The sequence below is a fragment of the Canis lupus genome, chromosome X (assembly GCF_048164855.1).
Source record: "Canis lupus baileyi chromosome X, mCanLup2.hap1, whole genome shotgun sequence".
NCBI classification, from domain to species: Eukaryota; Metazoa; Chordata; class Mammalia; order Carnivora; family Canidae; genus Canis; species Canis lupus.
In genome coordinates this window covers 41,934,578-41,960,381 of record NC_132876.1, presented here as the reverse complement: position 1 = coordinate 41,960,381, position 25,804 = coordinate 41,934,578, and the positions used below count along the sequence as shown (strand labels likewise).

At 35.3% G+C, this 25,804-nt stretch overlaps 2 protein-coding genes across 3 annotated transcripts in view; one reads left to right on the top strand and one right to left on the bottom strand.

Annotated features, from left to right (window-relative positions):
• The window catches only part of COL4A5 (collagen type IV alpha 5 chain), a 272,590-nt gene that overhangs the window by 203,640 nt on the left and 43,146 nt on the right, over positions 1-25,804 (top strand). For both annotated transcript variants that reach the window (XM_072816545.1, XM_072816544.1), the window contains exons 30-36: positions 7,564-7,677; positions 12,417-12,584; positions 13,204-13,293; positions 13,857-14,006; positions 15,844-15,942; positions 17,309-17,398; positions 17,814-17,953. In XM_072816545.1, coding sequence (XP_072672646.1) covers positions 7,564-7,677; positions 12,417-12,584; positions 13,204-13,293; positions 13,857-14,006; positions 15,844-15,942; positions 17,309-17,398; positions 17,814-17,953 — 851 coding nt within the window. The remainder of the gene's footprint in view (positions 1-7,563; positions 7,678-12,416; positions 12,585-13,203; positions 13,294-13,856; positions 14,007-15,843; positions 15,943-17,308; positions 17,399-17,813; positions 17,954-25,804) is intronic.
• On the bottom strand, positions 1,429-1,978 carry LOC140627943 (U1 small nuclear ribonucleoprotein C). Its single transcript, XM_072816553.1, has one exon. The coding sequence runs from the start codon at positions 1,968-1,970 to the stop codon at positions 1,491-1,493; it is 480 nt and encodes a 159-aa protein (XP_072672654.1). The 5' UTR covers positions 1,971-1,978; the 3' UTR covers positions 1,429-1,490.

The following is a 25,804-nucleotide window of genomic DNA, read 5'->3' as shown; positions in this document are numbered from 1 at the left end:
CAAATACACACACATGCACACACACTCATGTCTCTGTAGTAACTTGATATTTCACAGAAATGTCATCAATTAGTAGGGAGAAAATAGATTCTTAAAAGTTGGTATTGAGTAAATGGTCTCAAATAAATAAATTTCTGATGCATGTTATGTTAAAAATGAATTAAAATCATAAATATAAAAGTAAAATTTTTAAAATATAAGAAATGTGGAAGACAGAAAGATTTTTGTATCATCTTAATATACAATTTTGGCAAGACTCTTTAATAAAGAGAATACAAAATTACAAATAGAAAATTGGGATACTGTAAGGCCCAACGTCAGGTTGTCTTCAGACCAGCTAGACTTATCATACTTCTTCAACTACCATGGGCCATACTTTGCATTGGTTTCATGTAGAAGGTTACAAAGATAGGATGTACAGTATTCTAGTAGGGTAGTGTTAGGAGTTTCTCATCAATATAACTCCTCAATATTGACATCTACAGAATATTCCACCTTATAAAAGAAGAAAACACATTCTTGTAAAGGGCACATGGAACATTTATCATAATAGACCATTATTCTAGGCCCTAAAACAAACTTTGGCAAATTAAAAATATTGAAATCATACAGTAGATTATTTCACCATACTAGATTTAAGAAGAAATCAGTAATAGAAAGCTATCTGGGAAAATCCTGACATATTCAGAAAATAACCAAAACCCTTTAAATAACCTATGAATCAAAAGGGAAATCGCCAGGAAAACTAGAAAGTGCTTTGAATTTAATAAAAATGAAAATAAAACATATCAAATTTGTAGGATGCAGATAAAGAAGTGATTAAAAGAAAATTCATGTATGAAAGCTTTTTTTAATAAAAGATTTTATTGGGGATCCCTGGGTGGCTCAGTGGTTTGGAGCCTGCCTTCGGCCCAGGGTGTGATCCTGGGGTCCCAGGATCGAGTCCCACATCGGGCTCCCTGTGTGGAGTCTGCTTCTCCCTCTGTCTACGTCTCTGCCTCTCTCTCTCTCTCTCTGTCTCTCATGAATAAATAAATAAATAAAATCAATAAATAAACTCCACTTAGTGGGGAGTCTGATTCTCCCTCTGCCTCTCCCCTGACTTGTGCTCTCTCTCTCTCTCGATAGTTCTCTCTCTCAAATAAATAAAAACCATTAAAAGAAAAAATTAGCAAATCAAATCCAACAATATAAGGTTATATGCTACAACCAAGCAAGGCTTGTCCTCCGAATACAAGGCTGATTTGTTTTCTTTGTTTTTTTTTTTTAACTAAAACAGTTGACAATTTTATTTTCACGTTTCACAATACAAGTGAAAATTGCCTTTGTCCCACTACTCCCCTGCAAAAACTATTCTCTCTTTGATAGGAAGGGGAAGCAAGTCTTCCTTGTCGTGCTTTTAGAAAACACCCAAAGTCACAGCACCATGATCTCCTGGTGAAGTAAGAACAAGTAATATAAACTGAATATAAAGAGGTTCCTATCTCTCCTTATCTGTCTGGTTGAGTCATTCCTGGCCGAGTGGGCACCATCATGGGACGAGCAGGAGGTCTCATCATTGGGGGCCCAGGCATCATTGGCATGTGGCCTCCCATAGGTGGCCTCATTCCAGGAGCAGGTCCCACTGGCATCATCCCAGGAGGAGGAGGGCCCATCATTGGCATCATTGGAGGGCCCCCCTTATGGGGGGCTGGCATCATACCAGGGCGAGGAGGACCCGGGAGACTGGGGGGAGGTGGGATCATTGCCTCTGCAGGAGGAGGAGCAGAGAATGGAGTAGGAGGTATCTTTCCTTGTTGAAATGCAGCAGTTGTTTTGTCGATCAGTCTCTGAGCCTGCTCTTCCATCCATTTCTGATAGTAGTCTTTCATATTCTCTTTGTGTTTCCTACCACTGCAGTGTGTCTTTCTCACAGATGGAGAGTCATGGGTGAGGTATGTGTCACAGTAGTCACAATAAAACTTAAGCATATTGCTCTGCAGGCTGTTGGCCACTCCGTCCCCTACAAGGCTGATTTGAAGATCAGGGTGATTTGCCTTATCAACAGTCTGAAGAAAAATTCAACTATATTAACATCTTAATAGATGATGAAAATTATTTGTCATAATTTAACATTTATTCTGAAAAACTACTCTCACAAAATTAGGGATAAAAGGGAACTCTTTTGCATGATAAAGAATATTTACCAAAAAACTTGATCCATTATATTTAGTGGTGAAAAACTGACTGCTTTTTCCTAAATATATGGAACAGTGCAAATATATGCTTTCTTACCACTCCTTTTCATTATTATACTGTGAGTCCTGTAAAGCAATGAAATGCTATAAAGCAAGAAATAGAAATAATATGATGACAGATGGCAACTACACTTGTGGTGAACATAGCGTAACATATAGAGAAGTTGAATCACTATGTTGTACACCTGAAACTAACGTAACATTATGTGTCAACTATGTTCAAATAAAAAAAAAACTCCTGACAAAATAACACCCCTCTCCCCAAATAGAAGTAAAAGGCACACACATTGGAAAGGCAGAAATAAAGCTGTCATTTAGGTGACCTGATTTTTCTACATAGAAAATTGAAAATCTACAAAATACTCCTAAAATGAAGAATTGAATTTAAATTTAGTAGGGTCATAGAATACAAGGCAAATATACAAAAATAAATTGTGTTTCTATATGTTAGTAACAAACAACTAGAAATAAAAATTAAAACAAAAACAGTATTAATTGAAATGACATCAAATAACATGAAATACTTAGGTATAGTTCTAACAAAATATGTGCAAGATCTGTATGTGGAAAACCGTAAAACCACTTACGACAGAAATCACACATCCAGTCAAATGGGAAGATATTTTGTCTTCATGAGTTGGAGGGCTCAATATTGTTAACATAAACAGTTTTTTCCAGCTTTATTCATAGATTGAACATGTTCCCTAGCAAAACTCTGCAGTAGTTTCTTTTTTTTTTAAGATTATTTATTTATTTATTTATTCATGAGTGACACAGATAGAGAGGGAGAGACAAAGGCAGAGGGAGAAGCAGGCTCCATGCAGAAAGCCTGATGTGGGACTCGATCCCAGGACTCCAGGATCACGGCCTGGGTCAAAGGCAGATGCTCAACCGCTGAGCCACCCAGGCATCCCTGCAGTAGTTTTTTATTCAAAAAATTTATTTGGAAAAGGAAAGGACCTAGAAAAGCCAAAATAATTTGAGAAAGAGTACAGAGTTGGAGGATTCATAGTACTTAACTTCTAAACTTAATATAAAGCCACAGTGATTAAGATAGTGTAGTATATGTGAGAAGATAGACACATATAGAACAATGGAATGTAATAGAGACCCAAGAATAGAAATATACAATTTGATTTTTGACAAAGTTGCAAAGGCAATTTCAATAGAAGAATCAGTCTTTTCAATAAATAGTGGTAAATCAATTCATCATCTGTGTGTAAAACAAAACAAAAGATGAACCCCAAACCATGCTTCACACATTGTACAGAAATTAACTCAGAATGGATCATAGATCTAAATGTATAACATAAAATGATAAAAAAAATTGGAACAGAGGCAGGCAAACATTTTCTATGAAGGGCCCAATAGTAAATATTTTCTTTTTTTTTAAGATTTTATTTATTTATTTGAGAGAGAAAGATAGCAAGAGAGAGCATGAGCAGGGGGAGAGGGATAAGCAGGCTCTACACTGAGCAGGGAACCTGACCTGGGGCTTGATCCCGTTATGACCTGAGCCAAAGGCAGACACTTAATAAACTGAGCCATCTAGGCATCCCAATATTTTTTTTATTTTATTTTATGGGCCACTTATGGTTTCTTTCATATAATATTTTTTCTTTTTTAACGGCCTTCAATAATGTAGAAATTATTCTTAGCTCACAGGCAGTTCAAAAATTTAGCCTGTAAGCCAAATTTAGCCCATAGACAGTACTTTCATTATCCCTTGTTTTAGATGAAAGCACAGAAGAAAATCTTTGTGATTGTAGGTTCGGCAAAGTTGTTAGATAAAACACCAAAACAAAAATATATTTAAAAATGGATAAATTGAGGGACGCCTGGGTGGTTCAGCAGTTGAATGTCTGCCTTTGGCTCAGGGTGTGATCCTAGGATCGAGTCCCACATCAGGCTCCCTGTAGGGGGCCTGCTTCTCCCTCTGCCTATGTCTCTGTCTCTGTCTCTCTCTGTTTGTGTCTCTCATGAATAAATAAATAAAATCTTAAAAATATAAAAATGGATAAATTGGACTTCATAAGATGACATGTACTTTCATATCATTTATCTGACAAAAGGACTTCTAGCCAGAATACATACAGAATTCTCAAAAATCAATAACAAGGAAACAACCAAATTTAAATTTGGAAACATGGGCAAAACATTTGAACAGATACTTTACCAAAGAAGATATCTGATTAGCTAGTACGCACATATAAAGATTCTCAATACAATCAGTCATCTAGGAAATGCAAATCAAAACTACAATGAGATAACATATCCTGTCAGAATAGGCTTCAAAAAAGAAGGAAAATTGACAATACCAAGTGATGCCAAAGATGCATCATAACTAAGAACTCTCATACATTACTAGTTAGAATTCAAAATGGTAGACCCACTTGGAAAACAATTTGGGAGAAAATACTTGCAAGTGATATATCTGATAAGGGATTATTATCCAGAATATATAAAGAACTTATACAATTCAACACCTCAAAATAAATTTTCTAATTAAGAAATGGGCAGAAGACATGAATAGACATTTTTCCAAAGAAGACATATAAATGGCCAACAGACACATAAAAAGATGCTCAACCTCACTGATCGTTAGGGAAATACAAATCAAAATTACAATGACCTATCACCTTACACCTGTCAGAATGGTTAAAATTAACAACACAAGACAAAACGGGTTGGTGAGGATGTGGAGAAGGGGGAACCCTCTTGCACTATTGGTGGGAATGCAAACTGGTGCAGCTGCTGTGGAAAACAGTATGGAGGTTCCTCAGAAAGTTAAAAATAGGACTACCCCATGATCCAGCAATTGCACTACTAGGTATTTACTCAAAGAATACAAAAATACTAATTCAAGGGATACATGCACCCCAGTGTTTATAGCAGCATCATCTATAATTGTGAAATTATGGAAACACCCATAATTCTGAACATGAATATTCTTTATTCATCAGTCAATGGACACTTGGGGTGTTTCCATAATTTATAATTTCACAAATATACATATATGTATATATATATATATACACACACACAATGGAATATTAGCCATAAAAAGAATGAAATCTTGCCATTTGCAATGACATGGATAGAACTAGAGAGTATTATGTTAAGCAAAATAAGTCAGTAGAGAAAAATACCATATGATTTCATTCATATGTGGAATTTAAGAAACAAAATAAAGGAACATAGTGGGGATTAAAAAGAGAGGCAAACCAAGAAACAAACTCTTACCTATAGAGAACTAACGATTACAAGAGGATTACAAGAGGAGGTGGTTGAGGGGATAGGTGAATCAGCTGATGGGGATTAAAGGAGTACCCTTGTTGTGATGAGTGCCAGGTATTGTATGGAAGTGTTGAATCACTATATTCTCACCTGAAACTAATATCACACTGTATGTTAACCAACTGGAATTTAAATTAAAACCTTAAAAAAGGGAACCCTGGGTGGCGCAGCGGTTTGGCGCCTGCCTTTGGCCCAGGGCGCGATCCTGGAGACCCGGGATCGAATCCCACGTCAGGCTCCTGGTGCATGGAGCCTGCTTCTCCCTCTGCCTCTCTCTCTCTCTCTCTCTCTCTCTCTCTCTCTCTGTGTGACTATCATAAATAAATAAAAATTTAAAAAAAAATAAAACCTTAAAAAAAAGAAAAATGGAAAGCTTCATATAACCATACCTTTACCACATGACCCAGCAATCCCACTCTTATTTATCCAAGAAAAATGAGAAACTTTACCAAAAACCTGTAGATCAATGTTTAAAGCAGCTTTGTTCATAATCACCAAGAATTAGAAATAGCCATTATCCATTCATCTGTCAATGGATAAAGAATATGTGGTATACATATACAATGGAATACTACTCAGCCATTAGAAGGGATGAATACCCACCATTTGCCTCAACATGGATGGAACTGGAGGGTATTATGCTGAGCGAAGTAAGTCAGTCGGAGGACAATCATTATATGGTTTCACTCATACGGGGAATATAAGAAATAGTGAAAGGGATTATATAGGGGAAGGGAGGGAAAATTAGGGTGACAAAACATGAAAGACTCCTAACTCTGGTAAATGAATACCAGAGGGGAGGGGAGGCAGGTGGGGGGATGGGGTGACTGGGTGACAGGCACTGAGGAGGGCACTTGACAGGGTGAGCACTGGGTACTATACTATATGTTGGCAAATCAAACCTCAATAAAATATATATATATATATATTATATATATATATATTCAGCTGGTGAATAGATGAACAAATTATGGCATGTTTGCATAATGGAATACTATTCAGCAATAAAAAGTCAACTGCTAATAGGTACATCAATGTGGATTAATCTGAATGCATTATGTTAGAAGAAAGGAGACATATATAGTATATGTCTTTTATATAGTATATACTCAAAAGGCTACATATTATATAAATGTATTTACATGCCATTCTAGAAAAGGAAAAACTCTAAGGCAAAACAGATCAAGTAGTTGCCCGAGCATTAGAGTGTGGAGAGGGGTTGACTACAACTAGGTACAGGAAGCCTTTTGGTTTGTTGGACTATATATGTATCTCACTTATCTTGATTTTGGTGGTGATTATATGACTATAAATTTGTCAAAACTCATCAAAGTACACTAGAAAAAGAATTTTAGTGTATGTAATGTTTTTTTAAGTAAAAGAGAGAAGATGGAGAGTGAAGTGCCTATGGTCAAAAAGGCATTTTACTGATGATAGGAGAGGCTTTAGCATTTTTATAGGAAGCTAGTAAATAGGAAGATGTTAAAGGTTATCTATTTTTTTGAAAATATATTTTAAACATAGAGATATTTGCCCAAGATGAGTTACAAGTAAAGGAAATGTGTGGTTCATAATATTATGTACTATTTTGTGAGTTTGATCTAAGTAGTAAAGTTGAGTGTTCAGCATAAGTTATATGTCTGTAACTTTTTTTAAAGCATTTTTAAAAAATTTCATTTATTTATTCATGAGAGACACACACACACACACAGAGGTAGAGACACAGGCAGAGGGAGAAGCAGGCTCCATGCAGGGTGCCTGATGTGGGACTCTATCCTAGGTCTCCAGGACCAGGACCTGGGCCGAAGGTGGCGCTAAACCGCTGAGCCACCCGGGCTGCCCTGTCTGTAACTTTTAATGCATTTCCTGTCATCTGCTCTGGGTACTTGTGTATACTTTTCTTGCTCAGTGATTGGATAGCTTTTCAAGATCCCAACTTGATGTGTCTTTTCACATGGGTATTGTGGTTCTTAACGACTAGTGACTCAGCTATTGTTTTTAATATCTAAACTATATTTATTTCTTAAAGGTGATGTTGGGCCAAAAGGACAACCTGGGACAATGGGACCTCCTGGGCTTCCAGGAATAGGTGTTCAGGGACCACCAGGGCCACCAGGGATTCCTGGACCAGTAGGTGAACCTGGTAAGATTGGAGTAAATAAATGTGCATTTTGTAGCACTCATTATATAGAGCTTGGCTAGTTCATCAGTAAACTGCAAACTATGTAATAGTTTTCCAGAATACAGATTTGAGAGGTTACATGTCTACTTGTATAATTTTGTAAAACTGAAAAAGTACAGGTCACAGCATAAGAGCTACTTTAATCTGTGATACTTTCCCTCCCTGTTCATTTAAAATCGATCTATTAACAATAATGCAGTTTCACAATTGCAGTATGTTGCCTCAGCATATAATCATTGAACCAGTCACAGACTTGGAATCACAGAGCTAAAAACTTCTAGTGCTGATTATTTCAGACCTGAGTAGCTGTATAGAATTAATAGACCATCGAGGAATCTATTAACATTTCTTAGCAAACAAGAACTAGACTTAAAAACATGTCAAAAATATATTTTAGGCATTCTCATTTCTTTTTTTAATAAAACAAGTGAGGTGAATTTCCTCTCTCACCCCTAAGTCAGCAATCATTTTGCAACTTATAAGCACCGCAAACTTTTTTATACATACATGCAAAATGAAAACAAGCAAGATATGCAAAACAAGTTTTGTCTGCTTGTAACCTAATAGAGAATCATATAGTTTCTCTATATTTGTGTGAGAACTTATTTGAGTTTTGTGGATTCTGAGCCATCTGGTAAGGCACATTAAGGGCCACCCTTGGGCTGGCATGTCATTGCAAAGCAGTGTAATAATTCATAAAGTTCAAAAAATATGGAAAACTTAATCATTCCTTAATTTACATGAATATGTCAGAGGGCTTAAATACACAGATGTACTTTGAAACAGTAGAAATATATTTTCTGACCTTAAATGGCAATAAATGTTTTGTTAGTTATTATGCCAAAAATCTGGAAACACCAGTTAATAATAAAAAAGCCTAGAAAGTAAAGGTAATTTTTGCTTATGTTCTTTTTAAACATTTTATGTTTATGGCCCATTGTTCCTTTTTTAAATGGCCCCTAACATGTCACTACTGATTTAAAACTGAGAAAACTTGCTGTGTTGCTTTGAACTGGGTTGTTAAAAAGTAGCTGCATCAACACTCATGAAGAAACCATTCTGTTCAACTAGCATAGCACAGGGTTCTTGAGAAAAAACAGTTTTTCGGTTTGGTCATTATAATCTTGGCCTACTGTTTCACAAAATGGCTAAAATGAATTTATCATTTCTGTTATGTTTTGTCATTTCTTTTATTTCCCAAAATTGCATGAGATTTTGAAAGGATTTTAAATTCTTAAGTCATAGCTAAGCAAGAATGAAAAGACTACTGTTAATACCAATCTGAACAAAAACAACACCAATACATTTATTTGTGCTTTCTGGTTTTTCAAATTTAGCTAGTACTCTCAATGTTACATTCATCTAACCTTCTTTTTAACTGATAGATATATAGGTATATTAATTTATAAAGTCTAGTTAGGATAGACGGAAAAATAATTGTGCTGAATTTAATCTCATCTCATTCTTCCATAAATATATACTTTGCCATAAAATTCAAGATCTCAACTAATATGGTTCAACAAATGAAGTTAATAGCAGTTGGCATGAAAATGTATCGAATGCATGCTTATTAATAAAGATACATTATCAAATTACAATTTTTTTACTACGAGATAGACCACACTTTATATTTAATACTAGCTACATGTACTCACTTTTTATATAAATTTATTTATATCACCAAAGCAGAATATTATATTAGCCCATTTCAAAACATTATAATTTCTGTTCATACATCTCAATGAAAGGGTGATTAGCAAGACGGTTTCTAATATCTTGATACATCTGACTTGCACTGCATGGCTGAAATTCTAACTACCAATTTTTTTAAATAAGCTTATTTAATATACTTGCTATGTTTCATTTTGCAATAGAAAACTTAATGCAAAGTATTCTATATTGTCATTTCCCCAGCATAAAATGTTTGCATTATGCTTTTTAAGCTTTTTAGACTCCAGTTTTCTGCTGTAATTTAATTAAGCTTTACTATTTGTCATTCTCTTTTCCAAGACAGGATACACAGTTTAATGCATGTTTATAAATTAAGGAACTGTTGAATATCAAGTCCTCATTTGACGGCAGGGAAATAAAAGAAAAAAAATGCCAAAGGATAAGAAGCAAAATGCTTTTCATTCCATGCCCTACTAATCCAGGCAGAAATGGAAATGTTGATTCTTATTATTTGATCTGGCTATTAGCTAGAAGATTGCTGCTTTAGTGAATTTTTAAGAGGTCAGTTAAATATACTCAATTCCATGTCCATAAATCATACCCTAACCTGAGCCAAATGTATTGTAATCCTTGCTGAGTCTCAGGAAAAAGTGTGTAGCTGAATCAGTTCAACCTCATCTCTACTTACGTGAAACAAAGAAACAAGGAATTAGTCCTGCCATTTCATAGATGAAGTTTCATAGCCCACTTTATTTATGAAGTTTTCTAACTTTTTTTTTCAGCTATCAAATCATTGGAGTGTGTGTGTGTGTTTGTGTAAAGTTCTCACAGATAATATGTGTTTTTGAAATTTTCCTTTTTTTTTTCACTGGTTCCATTTGGCTGCCAATAAATTTAAAGCATCTCTATACCCTTAATGTACTTATCCTCTATAGATATAGCCATATAATTCCTGTTATTATATGAGGAAATTCGGCAGAGCTTTTGAATTTATGTTGACTGCCTTCATTCTTGACCTTACCAGGATGCCTATTTTTGACAGTATTCATGGAAAAGATCTATACTGTGAAAAGTACAGCATAATATCTGTTACTATAACAAATAACAATGAAAAGAATCTTTGCTAGTACATGCAGGTTGTTTAGTCATACTCATCTGCTAATGATTATTGAGTTCTCTGTACCTAAGCTATTACAGTATAAATCAAATTTAGTTTTAAATTCTAACTTATCTTTAGGAACTTAAGTTCCAAGAGGATTATTCAAAGCAATCTAAGGATCAGAGATAAGAATATGAAGCTGATCTTTATCAAAGAGCATTATTTTTGTGAATGTAAATATTTTATTGTATCTCTATTGGCAAATACATTTCACTTATACAATATACTATATGAACATCTGAATGAATGCCTAAGATAAGTTTCTTTACTCATTACTAATATATGATAGTTGTGAATCTGTATCTAATAACTTCTATTTGTTGACTTTTTTGTTCTCATCTTTACATGCTTAGCTTTGTTTCCTAACCTAATTAATCTTTTTGCAACTTTGCTTCTGCTTGGGTGGTTCATCTTGCTGCTGAACTGTAACTCCTGCCTTTTGAACTTCAGGTCTGCCAAGTACTGTAGTTCTTTCTCAAAAGCTGAATCTTAAAGCTTTAAACATGAAAAACAAACAAGATTTGTCCAGGTTTAATAATACTTTGAGGGTTTTTTTTTTGTTATTTTGTAGAGCGTCTTTCAAAGGACAAATTGGTTATCTTAAAAACTTAGCTATCAAAAACTAGTTGAACTATACTGTAACAGTAGGCAGTAATCTGTACAGGGAGCTGTAATAGTGCTCATCATTAGGTATCTCATCATATGTCACAAATATAATAATGTAAAATATCTTTCCCCTCTTTATAATATTTTCTGTGAAATGACAGCATTGGAACCATTACCACTGTGCCAACTAAATGGAATTCTCTAATTTTCAAAGTGAATTTTATTGGTCTAAGGACATGTTGGTATATGACATCAAACAGATCTTAAAATCCCGGCGTCTTGCTATTATAAAAATAATTACTTGTGAATCTTCAACAATACAATTGGGTCTTATTGTTGAAGGGACACTGAGAACAGTCACCCGGCTCAGCCTCCAGCTTCCATTCAGTTGTATCCCCACTTAACAGCTGTAGATCAACAATATTAAGTAACTCACTAAGTCACATACCTGTTAGGGATTAGAGTGGGAACTTGCTTTGTTTGTAGAGTAATTCTTTCCCCAAAATATATTCTTTCTTAACCATTTTGTCTTTTGGAATAGTTCAGTCTTACAAAATTTACTAAGGTTAAATATTTCTGCAGTGTCATATTTTTTCTGTAAAATCCTGGTTGGAATACTGAGAAACAAAATTTAACAACAAAAACTGATGGTAATATATTATTAAAATAACATGTAAAACAAAGTAAAAAAGGTCCACATAATTGACTTATTCAGTAATTAATCATTTTTATAGATTATAGAAATAATATCCCAATAATCCATAGTACCTTAGAGCAGTGCAAATCCAAATGCAGTCAATGGACCAATGTCAAGTCACAAACTGCTTATTACCAGTCTGCATTGGAATTAGAAGAAATTGAGAATAAACATTTAGAAACTTATATAGTAATTTGACAGTGTAATTGCATTTGTTGAATATAATAACCAAAATGTAGTCATGTATTTTGTACATCTTTAGTTTATTTTAGTTTTTTTAGTAATTTTTATTGTTTTATGAAAACATTAGTCCACGATGGACCAGGAATTAAGAAAACATTAGTCTTTCACTGGAAATAATTTTAGAAGCACTTTCATAGAGGAATATGCTTGAAAATCTAAAGTTTGATTGTTAGGTCATTTTATATCCATAATACCAAAAGTATCTCTGACTCACGGTTAGATTTGTTATACACAGGAATCTATCATTTTTTTGCTAGAAAAATAATCAGATACATATCTTAAAACTACTTCAAAACTTGTTAATATTGATGTTGTATTAACTAGGCCTACACGGAATACCAGGAGAGAAGGGAGATCCAGGGCCTCCTGGGTTTGACGTTCTAGGACCCCCTGGTGAGAGAGGCAGTCCAGGGATTCCTGGAGCACCTGGTCCTATGGGACCCCCAGGAACACCAGGGCTTCCAGGAAAAGCAGGAGCCTCTGGATTTCCAGGTAATTTATTTAAAGTTTTCTCTGCTTTTGGATTCAGGAAATTAAAACTAACATGATTCTGATATATTATTTTCTTGTTGTATTTTTCTGGATTGACACTATCCCTTAAGGAAAAGTATTAAATGTCTTTGCAGGAAACTCACTTTGCTATTTTCGTTACGCTTTTTCTCTGAGATTTCTGGTCAGGTATTGCTGTATAAAAAAAGATCCCACAATTTAATGGTTTAAATCAACCTTTTTATTTTGTTCAGGATTTTGTGGGTCAGAAATTAAGGCACGATTTGATTGGGTCATTTATCTTTGATCCACGTGGCACCAACTGGAGTGGTTGGGATGAATGATATACTTCCAGGATGGCTTGATCCCATGACCCTGAGATCCTGACCTGAGCCAAAATCAAGAGTCAGATGCTTAACTGATTGAGCACCCCAGGCACCCCAGAGTCTTTTTTTCATAGAATCAGCAGAAGTGTTCACTAAGGTTGCAAAAGTTGAAAACGGATAAAACTTAGTGCCTTCTTCCCAACACTCAATAGTCTTCCAGTTGACATCTTAAAAGTTATCTTTTATCTTTCGAAGGTCAAGGAAAGGTAAAAGTTAATTATTGGTATTCTTCAAAGGTGCCAAAGGTGAAATGGGTATGATGGGACCTCCCGGCCCTCCAGGACCTTTGGGAATTCCTGGCAGGAGTGGTATTCCTGGTCTAAAAGGTAATATTCAAAGTTGGCTGGAAGATACATGTAAGGGAGAAAATTAACATTGTTTTATGTTAATACAGAATATTTTTAGTGCTTTAAAACGAGCAATGCTTACTTATATTTTGTTTCTATGTGACATGGCATTTTTCAAGTTTTTATTTAAATTCTAGTTATTTAGCATATAGTGTAACATTGCTTTCAGGAGTAGAATTCAGTGATTCATCTCTTATATGACATGGCATTTAAGTACGTTCTATTTTCAATTTGGTGGCATGCATAGTTTGGATACCATGAAATGTGCTAAATGCTCAGCTCAAAATAACAAAATACAGGGATTAAATTTTGATTTTTTTAGTTTCTATAATTGTCAAAGAACCCCAGAAAATAGAGGGAGTGTTGAGTGTAAAAATCTGTGTGAGTTCAAGTTACTCATAAACAATAACCATAGTGCATAAGCATTTTGTATGGTCAGTGGCCTACTAAATTATGGAACATGTGAATAATCTTTACATGCATTAATCCTGGAAGGATGAGTCTGATCTGTTGTGTTCTCCCCACACTCATGTTGGTGTTAGGTGATAATGGTTTGCAGGGTCAGCCAGGACCTCCTGGCCCTGAAGGAGAAAAAGGTGGTAAAGGAGAGCCTGGCCTTCCAGGCCCTCCTGGACCAGTGGATCCAGATCTGTTGGGCTCAAAAGGAGAGAAGGGGGACCCTGGCTTACCAGGTGAGTAATGCATTTATTTGTGAATGTGTTAACTGGTATATCTGAAGTTTAATTTTTAATAGCATGAAAAGTGACTTGTAGTGTAGTAGTCACCAACAAAAGGCACTTAGATATATCACATTTTTGGTAATGAATATTTTTAACCTGATTTGTATTGTTTGCGTGATCAGCTTCTTTTTTAAAGATTTTATTTATTTATTCATGAGAGACAGAGAGAGAGAGAGAGAGAGAGAGAGAGAGAGAGGCAGAGGCACGGGCAGAGGGAGAAGCAGGCTCCATGCAGGGAGCCTGACGTGGGACTCCATCCCGGGTCTCCAGGATCAGGCCCTGGGCTGAAGGCAGCGCTAAACTGCTGAGCCACCTGGGCTGCCCCAAGTGATCTACTTTTATTTATTTTCTTTGTAGTTTAATCAGTCACGAACTATGAACTCTTAAAAAATAGACTTAAGGTAGTCATCTTCAGGCTTTCTAGAAAGCAATATAGGATGTGGTTGAGAAAAATGGATATATAGCCAGAATCACTTGGAAAACAGATTTCAGTGTTTGGGAAATTTGCTGGTCCTTTAAATTTTTTTCCCTTGAAACCCAATGAGATAACTAGTACATTGTTGCCCTGCAGTGTTAGGATATACACATCATGCTTGGCTATTAAATGCAGTTCACTAAGGGATCCCTGGGTGGCGCAGCGGTTTGGCGCCTGCCTTTGGCCCAGGGCGTGATCCTGGAGACCCAGGATCGAATCCCACGTCGGGCTCCCGGTGCATGGAGCATGCTTCTCCCTCTGCCTGCTTCTCCCTCTGCCTGTGTCTCTGCCTCTCTCTCTTCTCTCTCTGTGTGTGACTATCATAAATAAATAAATAAAAGTTTAAAAAAAAGATTTTCTTAAAAAAATGCAGTTCATTGTTATTTCGCTTTAGCAGAATAAACAAGTATTGGACTGTGAACAGCCGAGCTCAGCCCTAGAAGTTGCTGAAAGTAGGTTTAGTGTACAACTGTGTTACTCTAGTTACTTTATTAGAAACAAATAAGATATGAAGTATCACACTGACTTTTTAAATAAAAAGTTCATTTTTCTTTTTATAAAAGTATAACATCTAATAAGACATCAGAAAATGCAGATAAGCACAAATTAATAAAGTGCTTATAATCCAATCTATATAGAATAGCCTCTAAAACAACATGGAACTTTAAAACCAACTATATTTATTTGCAGCTTATAGTGAAGTTTGTGGATTTTTTGGTGTCGTAACCATTAATATTTTCAGTCTATGTGTGCATGTGAGTGTGTGTGGGCATATGTGTGTACAGATATTATGTTTCTCTATGATCAGGACTTGGTAGGATTTTTCTTCAAAAAAGACATTATTGTAGTTTTATATATCATCATAAAAGAGGCAGGGCCACCTATGTTTTTATTATTGTCAAAATGACATATCTTTCTTGAATTACTCCTTACAAGTCTTCTCTTTCAATTATGCCTTCTGTAAAATAGAGGCAGTAATCTCTATTATAATGGGACTATTAAAGGTAGTTGTAGAATCTAAGAGATAGATTAAAGATAATCTACCCCAATTCCTTTGTTTTACAATGTAAGAAACTGAGGCCCAAAGAGGAAAATGACTTAGTTATTGAGTGCTTTGAATTTCCTAATGGTAGCTAAATAAAAAGTGGAGGGGTTTAACATGTGTCCACTGCTATTAGTTCATACTACATGAGAATATCATGGTTCCTATATTTCATTCACAGTTCAGAATTTGGGTTGCTAGCTTTCCCAATTTATTTTTAAAGGATTAATGATATCAACCTAACTTGTCTTCCTTATACTCATCCTTGGAAGGTATTCCTGGAGTTTCAGGGCCAAAAGGTTACCAGGGTTTGCCTGGAGACCCAGGGCAACCTGGACTGAGTGGACAACCTGGATTACCAGGACCATCAGGTAGGTATACAGACTACCTGTAGCAATTAAATGGCTGATCCTAAATCCTAAAAAAGTAATTATGTACTTACCATGTGTGATGATGTTTTGGATCTGGTCATGACATATGATGCCAGTATGCTTGGGTAGCTACTGAGATATGGAGCTCTTTTTTTTGGCAGAAATGTTGCCATTTGGCCCAGCTGTCAACTGACAAGATTTGTAGTATATTTTGCTTTGCTCAGTTTCTTCTTTTTTGTGGGAGTGAGGATATATACAGAATGAGAAGTATATCCAAATAAGATGGTGTGTGTTATTTTCATACATTTCAACATATATAAATGAGACAATTATCTGGTAGATGCTGAAAAATTTACCTTTTTTTAGTTATTGCCTTCAGACAAGTCAGTCATTAAACCATGTAAAAAATGGCTGCTGATTCTATTTTTTAAAGTTTCTAAGGACTAAAATTTCACAACCTACCTTGGTAGTCTATTTCAGCATTAATCACCCTTAGAGTCAACATGGTTTTTTTTCTAATTTCTAATAAAACTCTTGCTGCTTCTTAAGCCATTTTCTTTTAGTTAGGCCCCAAAGGAATAAAGAGCTGGTCTCCATCCTCATAGGAGTCCTTCAGGTCAGTTATTCTGCTCTAGACTCTGTACTACATTGCATTGATATAGCTCCATCCTATCCTTCACATCTTCTGCATTCTCTTCTCCAAGATGGAAGTCATTGTGAAAGAAAAATGTTTAAGGCAACATGGAGGTCTTTAGGAAATCCCTAGGTAATATCACACAGCTCTAGGAAGAATGTATAAACACAGCAGCCGTGACAGTTGGGGGTGACAGTACAGTATTTCTCCTTCAAACTTTATCTATCCCTGGCCTAATCTACTGGGACTATATCATAACAGGATACCACTTTCCATTTACTGTTTTTATATAATCAGATTTACATGGGAAAACCACTCCTCCATTTTTAAAAGCGGATTCATTGTATCATTTATCTGTGACAAATACAGTAAGGGTAGTTATACACATACAGCAAATAGGACTTCAGGTTATTGGAATTGTTTTAGGGCAAGAAACAAGGTGTCCTGGCAAAATTTTTGCATTTTAAAAACTAATTTGTATTAGGAGACCTCTGTTACCTCTGTTATCTCTGTACCTCTGTTACATATATGTTTATAATGTCATATGTCCCTAAGATTTCTTAGGTACCTCTTGCCTGTTTTATGCTGAGTTAGATCTGTGGAATTTAATCATATATTAAGATTTGATCCGTCTAATCCCATGCTTTACATTGTAATTATAACCTACGCCAAGAAATCAGGCAACTTCAATATTGTGGACTTGTCTTAATTTAACCAGTTTAACTTTTATAGGTCCCAAAGGTAACCCCGGCCTCCCTGGGAAACCAGGGCTTACAGGACCTCCTGGGCTTAAAGGAAGCATAGGTGATATGGGTTTTCCAGGTAAGTGATGAACATCTCCCAAATATTTAATACAATTAATGGCAGATGGTTCACTATCTTTGTTAACAAAATAGAGACTGGTGTTGATAGAATCAAACTGAGACAATAACTAAGGTATACAGTGAATAGAGCTCTCTCATCTCACAAATATTTAAAGTGGGAATTAAGGGACAGAGTTTTAGAAAACTTAAGAGTAAGAATCCACAAACATAAATCTTTTCTCTAGCTGTACCCTTTCACTTAAACTTTCTTGAAAAATAGACTTTTAAATAATCCTAATTGTAAAAGATTATTATATAATTCAGAATTTGCTGAGTTCTTTTTTTAAAAAAACTTTTCCCTTAGTCATAAGCATCATAGATATGCCATGAATAAAGAATATTTTGAAAAAATGCATGTTACATGTTTTCAACAGGTCCTCAGGGTGTGAAAGGGTCTCCTGGACCTCCTGGAGTTCCTGGACAACCTGGCTCCCCAGGATTACCTGGACAAAAAGGTGAAAAAGGTGATCCTGGTGTTTCAGGCATTGGTCTTCCAGGTCTTCCTGGCCCAAAGGTAATTCTACTCCAGGCATGTACCTTAGCAAGTGTGATTTTTTTTTTCAAATACTGTGTTCATTCTTAATTCTTCATTAAACGAACTATACAATGATATGATATATTCTGGAAATTCATTCCTCCCGTTTTCTCTTATATTGTAAGGAGATATGTCTTAGGGTTTGTAGCCAATCCAAAAAGGTATGAGGGGGGAAATATTCTGATTTCTTAGCTTTCCCTTTATCTTAATCTCTTGAGTATATTTCAGTAAACCAGAGGTATATTTCTGTGTGGTTCTGGTTTTCTTTTCCCTTCTTAGTGGTGGAATTGTTGATCTATTTCCTAAACAAAGTAACATGCAATTAATGAAAGTTCAGTAGTATTCCTAACTGTATATCTGAGGTATTCTCTTAAAACAGTTTTACATCTCCCTCTATGCCCCTAGTCAGTGTGAGAATTCTGGTAGTGTTTCTCAATCAATCAGATTTAGAACGTATCTGGGGTACCTAAGTGATGGCTCAGTAGGTTAAGTGTCTGCCTTCAGCTCAGGTCATGATCCTGGGGTCTTGGATAGAGCCCTGCAGACTCCCTGTATGTTTCTCCCTCTCGTTCTGCCACTGCCTCTGCTTATGCTCTCTCTCTCTTTCTCTCTCTCTCAAATACATGAATAAATAAAATATTTTTAAATTTAGACTGTATCTTAGAATCATTAAACTCAACAAATATTTGATAGCTGCTTAATTCCATGTAAAAAGGTAACAAGTCGGGATCCCTGGGTGGCGCAGCGGTTTAGCGCCTGCCTTTGGCCCAGGGCGCGATCCTGGAGACCCGGGGTCGAATCCCACATCGGGCTCCCGGTGCATGGAGCCTGTTTCTCCCTCTGCCTGTGTCTCTGCCTCTCTCGCTCTCTCTGTGTGACTATCATAAATAAATAAAAATTAAAAAAAAAAGGTAACAAGTCCTACTGATTTGTGGAAGTAATTTTTAACTAGCAGAGATGCATCCATTGCCTATTATATATGTTGCAAATATTTTCTCTTAGTCAATCATTTGTCTTATAATATTGTTTTTAATCATTCAGTCAGACCACAAAACTAGGAAGTATTAGAAAAAGTATAGTGTTACTAACTTTCCATGGAATTAATGAAAATTCACACTGAGGGATCCCTGGGTGGCTCAGCGGTTTAGCGCCTGCCTTTGGCCCAGGGCGCAATCCTGGAGTCCCGGGATCGAGTCCCACGTCAGGCTCCCGGCATGGAGCCCGCATCTCCCTCCTCCTGTGTCTCTGCCTCTCTCTCTCTCTATGTCTATCATAAATAAATAAATAAATCTTTTTTAAAAAAAGAAAATTCACACTGAGATAAGAATGTACTGAATAATGTGTTTTTTTCCTTTTAAGCTGCCCTTTTTAACTTTTGAAAAATTTTTATTTTAATTTTAATTCTAGTATAATTAACATACAAGGTTATATTAGTTTCAGGTGTACAATATAGTGATTCAACACTTTTATACCATACTCAGTATTCACAGCAACTGCACCCCTTAATCCCCATAATCTATTTAACCCATCTCTCCACCCACCTTCCCTCTAGTAATCATCAGGATGTTCACTATCATTGAGTCCGTTCTTGCTTTGTCTCTTTTTTCTTGTTCAACGATTTCACTCATGTGAAATTTGAATAATGTTTTAAAGGTAATTTCTTTTTAATAATATACAAAAAACTTTTGTTTGTGTAGTCAATCAACTTATTGTAAGAGATAATCAAGAGAAATTTCTGCTTTATTAACTTCAAATTAACAGTGTAAAGTCTATTGACATGATGTTGAATATTTTCTGTTCTGTTGAAATCTTACCAGTAATAACATGGCTACATTAAAAAAATGATAATATAGACATATCAAGGGTAAAAGTGAAAATCTCCTTCATAACATATCTTCTTTATTCCATTCCCTTCTCTATAGAGATCCACTGATAATGGTGTGTAAATTTGAATCCTTTGCCTTACATATTTTTATGTACATATACAAAATTTGGGGTTTTCTACATATGTGTAGAATCATAGAATACACACTATTCTGTATTTGCTTTATCACATATCTTTAAATCTTTCTTTTTAAATATATCTTAGACAATTTTCTTTGTCACTGTACATTATTTTTAATAGTTGCATGACATTGTGTTGCTGCAAATAATTTCATAATGAATATTCTTAGACACATATCTAGACACATGTTTAATTATTTATATTGTATAGATTCTTAAACGTTAAATATCCAGGTCAAAAGATAAATACATTTAGATTCTTGTCTTTCAAAGTTTTTATATTAATAGTAACCAAGAAACTTGATTTTAAAAAACAACCATTATGAAACAATGTAAAATGAGAATTCTTCTTTCCACATATTTACATACCTTAAATTCATATTTCTTCCCCAAGATAACCATTTTTAGTAGTCATCCACAAAAGACATTTTATGTGTATATAAACATGAATATATGATAGATATTTCATCAATTTTAAGACTTAATTTTTTACATTCAAAATCTCTCATATTGAGGTGCATCTTACAACTATAATTGGAAGCATTTTTCCTCAGTTCCTGATTCATGAAATGATGCTGCATCTTCCAAATATAGGTATCTTTTGTTTTTATTTACATACATAAAATCATACTATATATCTGGTCTGGACCTAGCTATCATAACTTAGTAAGTCTTAGCAAATTTTCTTTATCAGCCCATAAATAAATGCCTCACTCATTTTCATAATTATATAGTATTTTGTATATGGGTTAACTATAAATAGTTTAACCAATTATGAACACTGAGTTGTTTCTATATTTTCATGATTACAAATATATGTTGCTCTGAAGATTCTTACCCATATCTTACATATATATCTTAAGATTACTTGGTAAATATTGCCATAGAATCAATTCTGAGTAGAGTTGCTGGAACCCATCATATTATATGCCTTTTTAATATTGATGATCACAAATTTTTCTCTTAAATATCTCTACTATTTTATACTATATTGATCAGTGTAAGAAATTTTCTAGTTTTTTCTTTTTACAAATGTTGGGTGTTATTAGTCATTTTAATTTTGTCAGTCTAGTGGGTGAAAAGTAGAGTATCATTGTTTAATTTTGAATTTTCCTAATTATGAATGAGATTTCTTATACTTATATCTCCTCTACAAATTATCTATTCACACCCTTGCCTCATTTTCAGGAGGGGATTTGGTTGTGTATTTCCTGTTGATTTATGGAAGTACTTCACAAAGATGCATCCATTGCCTATTTATATATCTTGCAAATATTTTCTCCCAGTCATTTGTTTGTCGTAGAACCCTGTTTACTGTGCATTTATCATGTAAAGTATAAAATTTTTACACAGGCAAATGTTATTTATTCATTCATTTAAAACATACCTAATGAGCGTGTGTGATGCCAGGTACTGTTTTAAGTGCTAGAGATAGAAAATGAATGAAACAAACTCATTGCTTGTGTGGATCTTGCATCTAGTCAATAAACAAAATAAATACATTTATGGTGTGTTAGAAGGTATGGCAAAAGTTAAGTGAGGCTTGGGGATAGGAATTGCTGAGAATTGCTATATTTTGAAATAAAGTAATAAGTGAAAGCTGTTCTGATAACAGTTGATCTCACATGCATTGAGGGAATGAGTCATTCAAACACTCTGAGATAAGAGCATAAAGACATGTCTGAAGAACATGAAGGTGGCTAGTGTGGATTAAACAGAGTGAGTGAGGTGAAACTAAGAATAAGATGAGATCAGATTGGTAACGGAAGATAAATTATCTAGAGCCTTGTAGATCATAGTTAAGGATTTTATACCTGAGTGAAATGGGGAGTGACTGGATGGAGTAACATGATTGTACTGAAATTTAAAAATATATCATAGCTCAGGATGCCTGGGTCACTCAGCTGTTGAGTGTCTGCCTTTGGCTTAGGGCATGATCCTGGAGTCCCCAGATCAAGTCCCATATCCAGCTTCCTGCATGGAGCCTGCTTCTCCCTCTGCCTATGTCTCTACCTCTCTCTGTGTCTCTCATGAATAAATAAATAATATCTTTAAAAAATTTTAATAATCAAAAATAAAAATATATATATCATAGCTCCTATTTTGGAAGTAGATCATAAAGGAATAAGGATGAAAAGAGTGAGACCACTTATGATACTATTTAAATAATACAGACCAGAGATCTTTTTGGCGTGGTTCAGGGTGGTAGCAGTGGAAGTGATAAGAAACATTCAGAATCTGAATATATTTTCCAGGTCAAGCCAGAAAAATTTGCTTATGGAATATTAGAGGAGAGATATCATGGACTATGAAAGGAAAGATATCATGGATGACTCTCAAGTTTTTATTCTGAGCAAGTAGGAAAATAGAGTTGCTACATACTGAGATAAGAGAGATTTGGGGAAGCAGATTTGGTGGGAAAGATCAGGAGCATAATTTTCTGATTGTTATAAAAATTTCTATATCCTAATATTATAAAAATAGACGCATATTTTCTTCCAGTACTTTCATGATTTTGTTCCGTATATTTACATATTTAATCCATTGGCTTTTTCTCTATATTATGTGAGGTGAGGGAATATCTTAATGTTTTTAAAATAAATATCCAGGTAACCCAACCCCATTTGTTATAGATTCCATCCTTTACTCATTGATTTGAAATTCCATTTAAAATTTTTTTCTAAATTTTTTCATATATATTTTTTCTGGACTGAACAAATGTTAACATTTATATAATGGAACTAAATTACCATAGGTCGTATCTGAATTTATAATGAAGGTCTACAGAAAAAAACATGTTTTGATTAGCAAATATTCACAGTATATTCAACTCTTCAAGCAAGAAGCTGACTTAGTTTCTTTCTCTGTGCAGCCTTCAAGTATATTTCAGTAAACAAATTCTACACTAAACTTAGATATTTCCAAAGCTAATAAAACAAAGAAGTCATGTATTTGAAGTAGTCTGTTGTTTCTTTCAGATGGTATTGTTTTGTCATATAATGGTGACACATTGAAAAAAGAAGATTTTATAGTTCAGTTCTACTAGGCACAGGCAGTCCTTACTTTGCACAGTTCTGATATGCACAAATTTGTTACCACAACTTAGTTATATAACATTAGTCCACAACAACATAGTTCAAACTAAAGTTACCATGGCATATTAGCACTTCAATTCATAAATCAATATATAAATAACAGTTGAATGTCATGATCAGTGAATGGTTATTTCACTTCTTTCAAATTCTGTCAGTGATTAGTCACTGTGAATTTATTATTCCCTTAATGCCCTAATAGCAAAGCATGTGGTTGTATTGCATCTGTCTCTCACTGATAAACCACTATGAAATTTTAAAAATATGGGTACTTAAAAGAGAAAATTAACCAATAGAGATAAAAGTGCAGCAAAAATGGGAAGTGATAACACCGGAAATGACATTAAAATCTAATACAAATAGGATTACAGAGAAAATAGCGAGCCATAGGAATGTTGATATTGCTACCATTGAGAGACTTGAGAGATGCAGACAAGGAAGTTAGTGAAAGCAGATTTAGCAATATATGACTTTTCTCTATACATATATAACCTACATGAAGAGAGATAAAGTTGTGGGAAAAACTCTTAAACGTCATGGAACAATCGTACTTTTCTCATTAATAAAGATCCCTTTTAGGTGGTTTAGTTTGCATCTTAATTATTATAGTTCCGTATGATTATGCAAAGTGAGACTTCCTATATTAAAAAGAGAGTAGAATTAAAGATTCAGGAGACATAATACTATGATTGGGGGATGTCAAGCATAAGAAAAAATTCTATAATTAGTGAGTTGTTAAGAATAGTGGTGGGGCAGTCCAAGATTATAGCATAGGAAGATCCTGAACATACCTCTTTCTGTAGACACAGCAAATCTGTAGCTACATAGGGAGCAATTATTTCCCTCTGAAAAACACCGGAAAACTAACTGAACAGCTTCCTTCACAGCAGGTAGTAAAAGGGCCACATCAACAGGTAGCAGAGGCAGAGATAGTCTCATTCAAAATCCTACCCCTGCTATAGTGACTTACAATCAGAAGGGATCTTATGAATCTGGACCTTCTCACTGAGGAGTTAGAGGTTCATGCCCCATTTCAAGCACCCTAACCTCTGAGACTTGCAACAGAAAGACAATCCTCCAAAACATCTAGCTTTGAAAACTAAAGGGGCTTACATCCAAGGGACTGAAGAACTGAGATACATTTCTTGAAGGGTTTCCATGCAGACTCATCCACCTCAGAAAACAGTGCAAAAGCAGCAATTTAAAAAGTGCCAGCATTATATGTGAAAGAGATTCATTTGCTAATATTAAAGCATCTACCAGAGGGGCAGGAGTATTTTAGAATTCTCTTTAAGTTTGGAAGTGCTGACAGGCATGACTTTTGTACTCTCCCTCTCCCTTGATAGTGTTGGCAAGTGTGACCAGCCCTGCACTCTCCCATTGCCCCACTAAAGATGGCAGGCAAGCACCAGCCCTAGATTCTCCTGCAGCCATGTAGAAGTGGAATATACCAGTTCTGTGCTCTCCAGTGGTCCCTGCAAAAGCCAGCAGATGCACGTAGTCCTTACTGGGGTCACTCTGTAACCATCTGGCTCTGGTGGCCAGGGGACTCATATTCCTAAATACCACAAGATTGTAACAATCAGAGACACAGTTCTTGGCATGCTACCAACCTCCAGAGCACTATGCAGACAATGGACTGAAACAAATCCCCAGTCTGCGAAAAAGGCCTGTTTTTTGTCTTGGAGCTTCAGTCTGAGGGGTAGACTTAAAGTCTGGCATACATGTAGAGGCTACATGGGTACTCTCAGGGAATGCAGGCTGGAGGATGCCATCTTTGTATTCCTCCTCAGCCTTGATACAGCCTGCTGGTACCTCCCAAAAAGGACCTGATACATTTTTTGAACCCCCAATTTTTGCAACACCCCCAGATCCACTTAGTCTACAGGCCAGTAGGGTTTACTATTGTGGTACCACAGGAGTTTATATTAATTTGCATACTTTTAAACTGCTGCCTAAGGATGTGTCTTCCAATCAACCTGAAAGTAGGTGCTGACTGAGATTCCTCTCTTTAGAACACTGACAGGTCTTGGCACACCTTCAACAGCTGGGACATAATAATAAATTAGGCTGCTTAAATAATTACAAAGGTTTGAGAGACAAGGAACTAGGTCTTAGGTTGATGGATAAGTTATATCTTTTACACAAGGCTACTCCTTCAAGACTGGGGGAAGTAGCTGTTTTGCTGAAGAATACAATAACTGAGTGGAAAAATAAACAGGAAAGGTTGAAAAGGAGGCTACATGAAGCAGAAGAAAGTGATATAGAAGACAAGAGTGGAACTCACCCAAACAGAAAATCAAAAAGGAAAAATTTAAAAATAAAGATAGCTTAAGGGACCTATGAGATAACATAAATCTCAATAATACTTTAATTATAGTGGGTCCCAGAAGGAGAAGAGAGAGATAAAGGAGAAGGAAACATATTTAAAGAAATAATGGCTGAAAACCTCCCTAATCTAAGAAGGAAGCATTCAGATCAAGAAAGGCCATAAGAGCCCAAGTAAGATGAACCCAAAAAGATCAACACTAAGATATAAGTAAACTGTCCAAAGATAGACTCTTAAAAGCAGCAAGAGAAAAACCCATTGTTTTGTACAAGGGAACTCTAATGAAACTGTAAGCAGATTTTTCAGCAGAAATTTTGTAGGCCAGACACAGTGGGGCAATATATTCAAAATTCTGAAAGAAAGAAACTTCTAAGCAAGAATACCCTCCCCAGCAAGGTTATCATT

Bases quoted from the DNA above. Each gene is read 5' to 3' on its own strand.
- LOC140627943 (XM_072816553.1), bottom strand. From the start codon at position 1,970: ATGCTTAAGTTTTATTGTGACTACTGTGACACATACCTCACCCATGAC.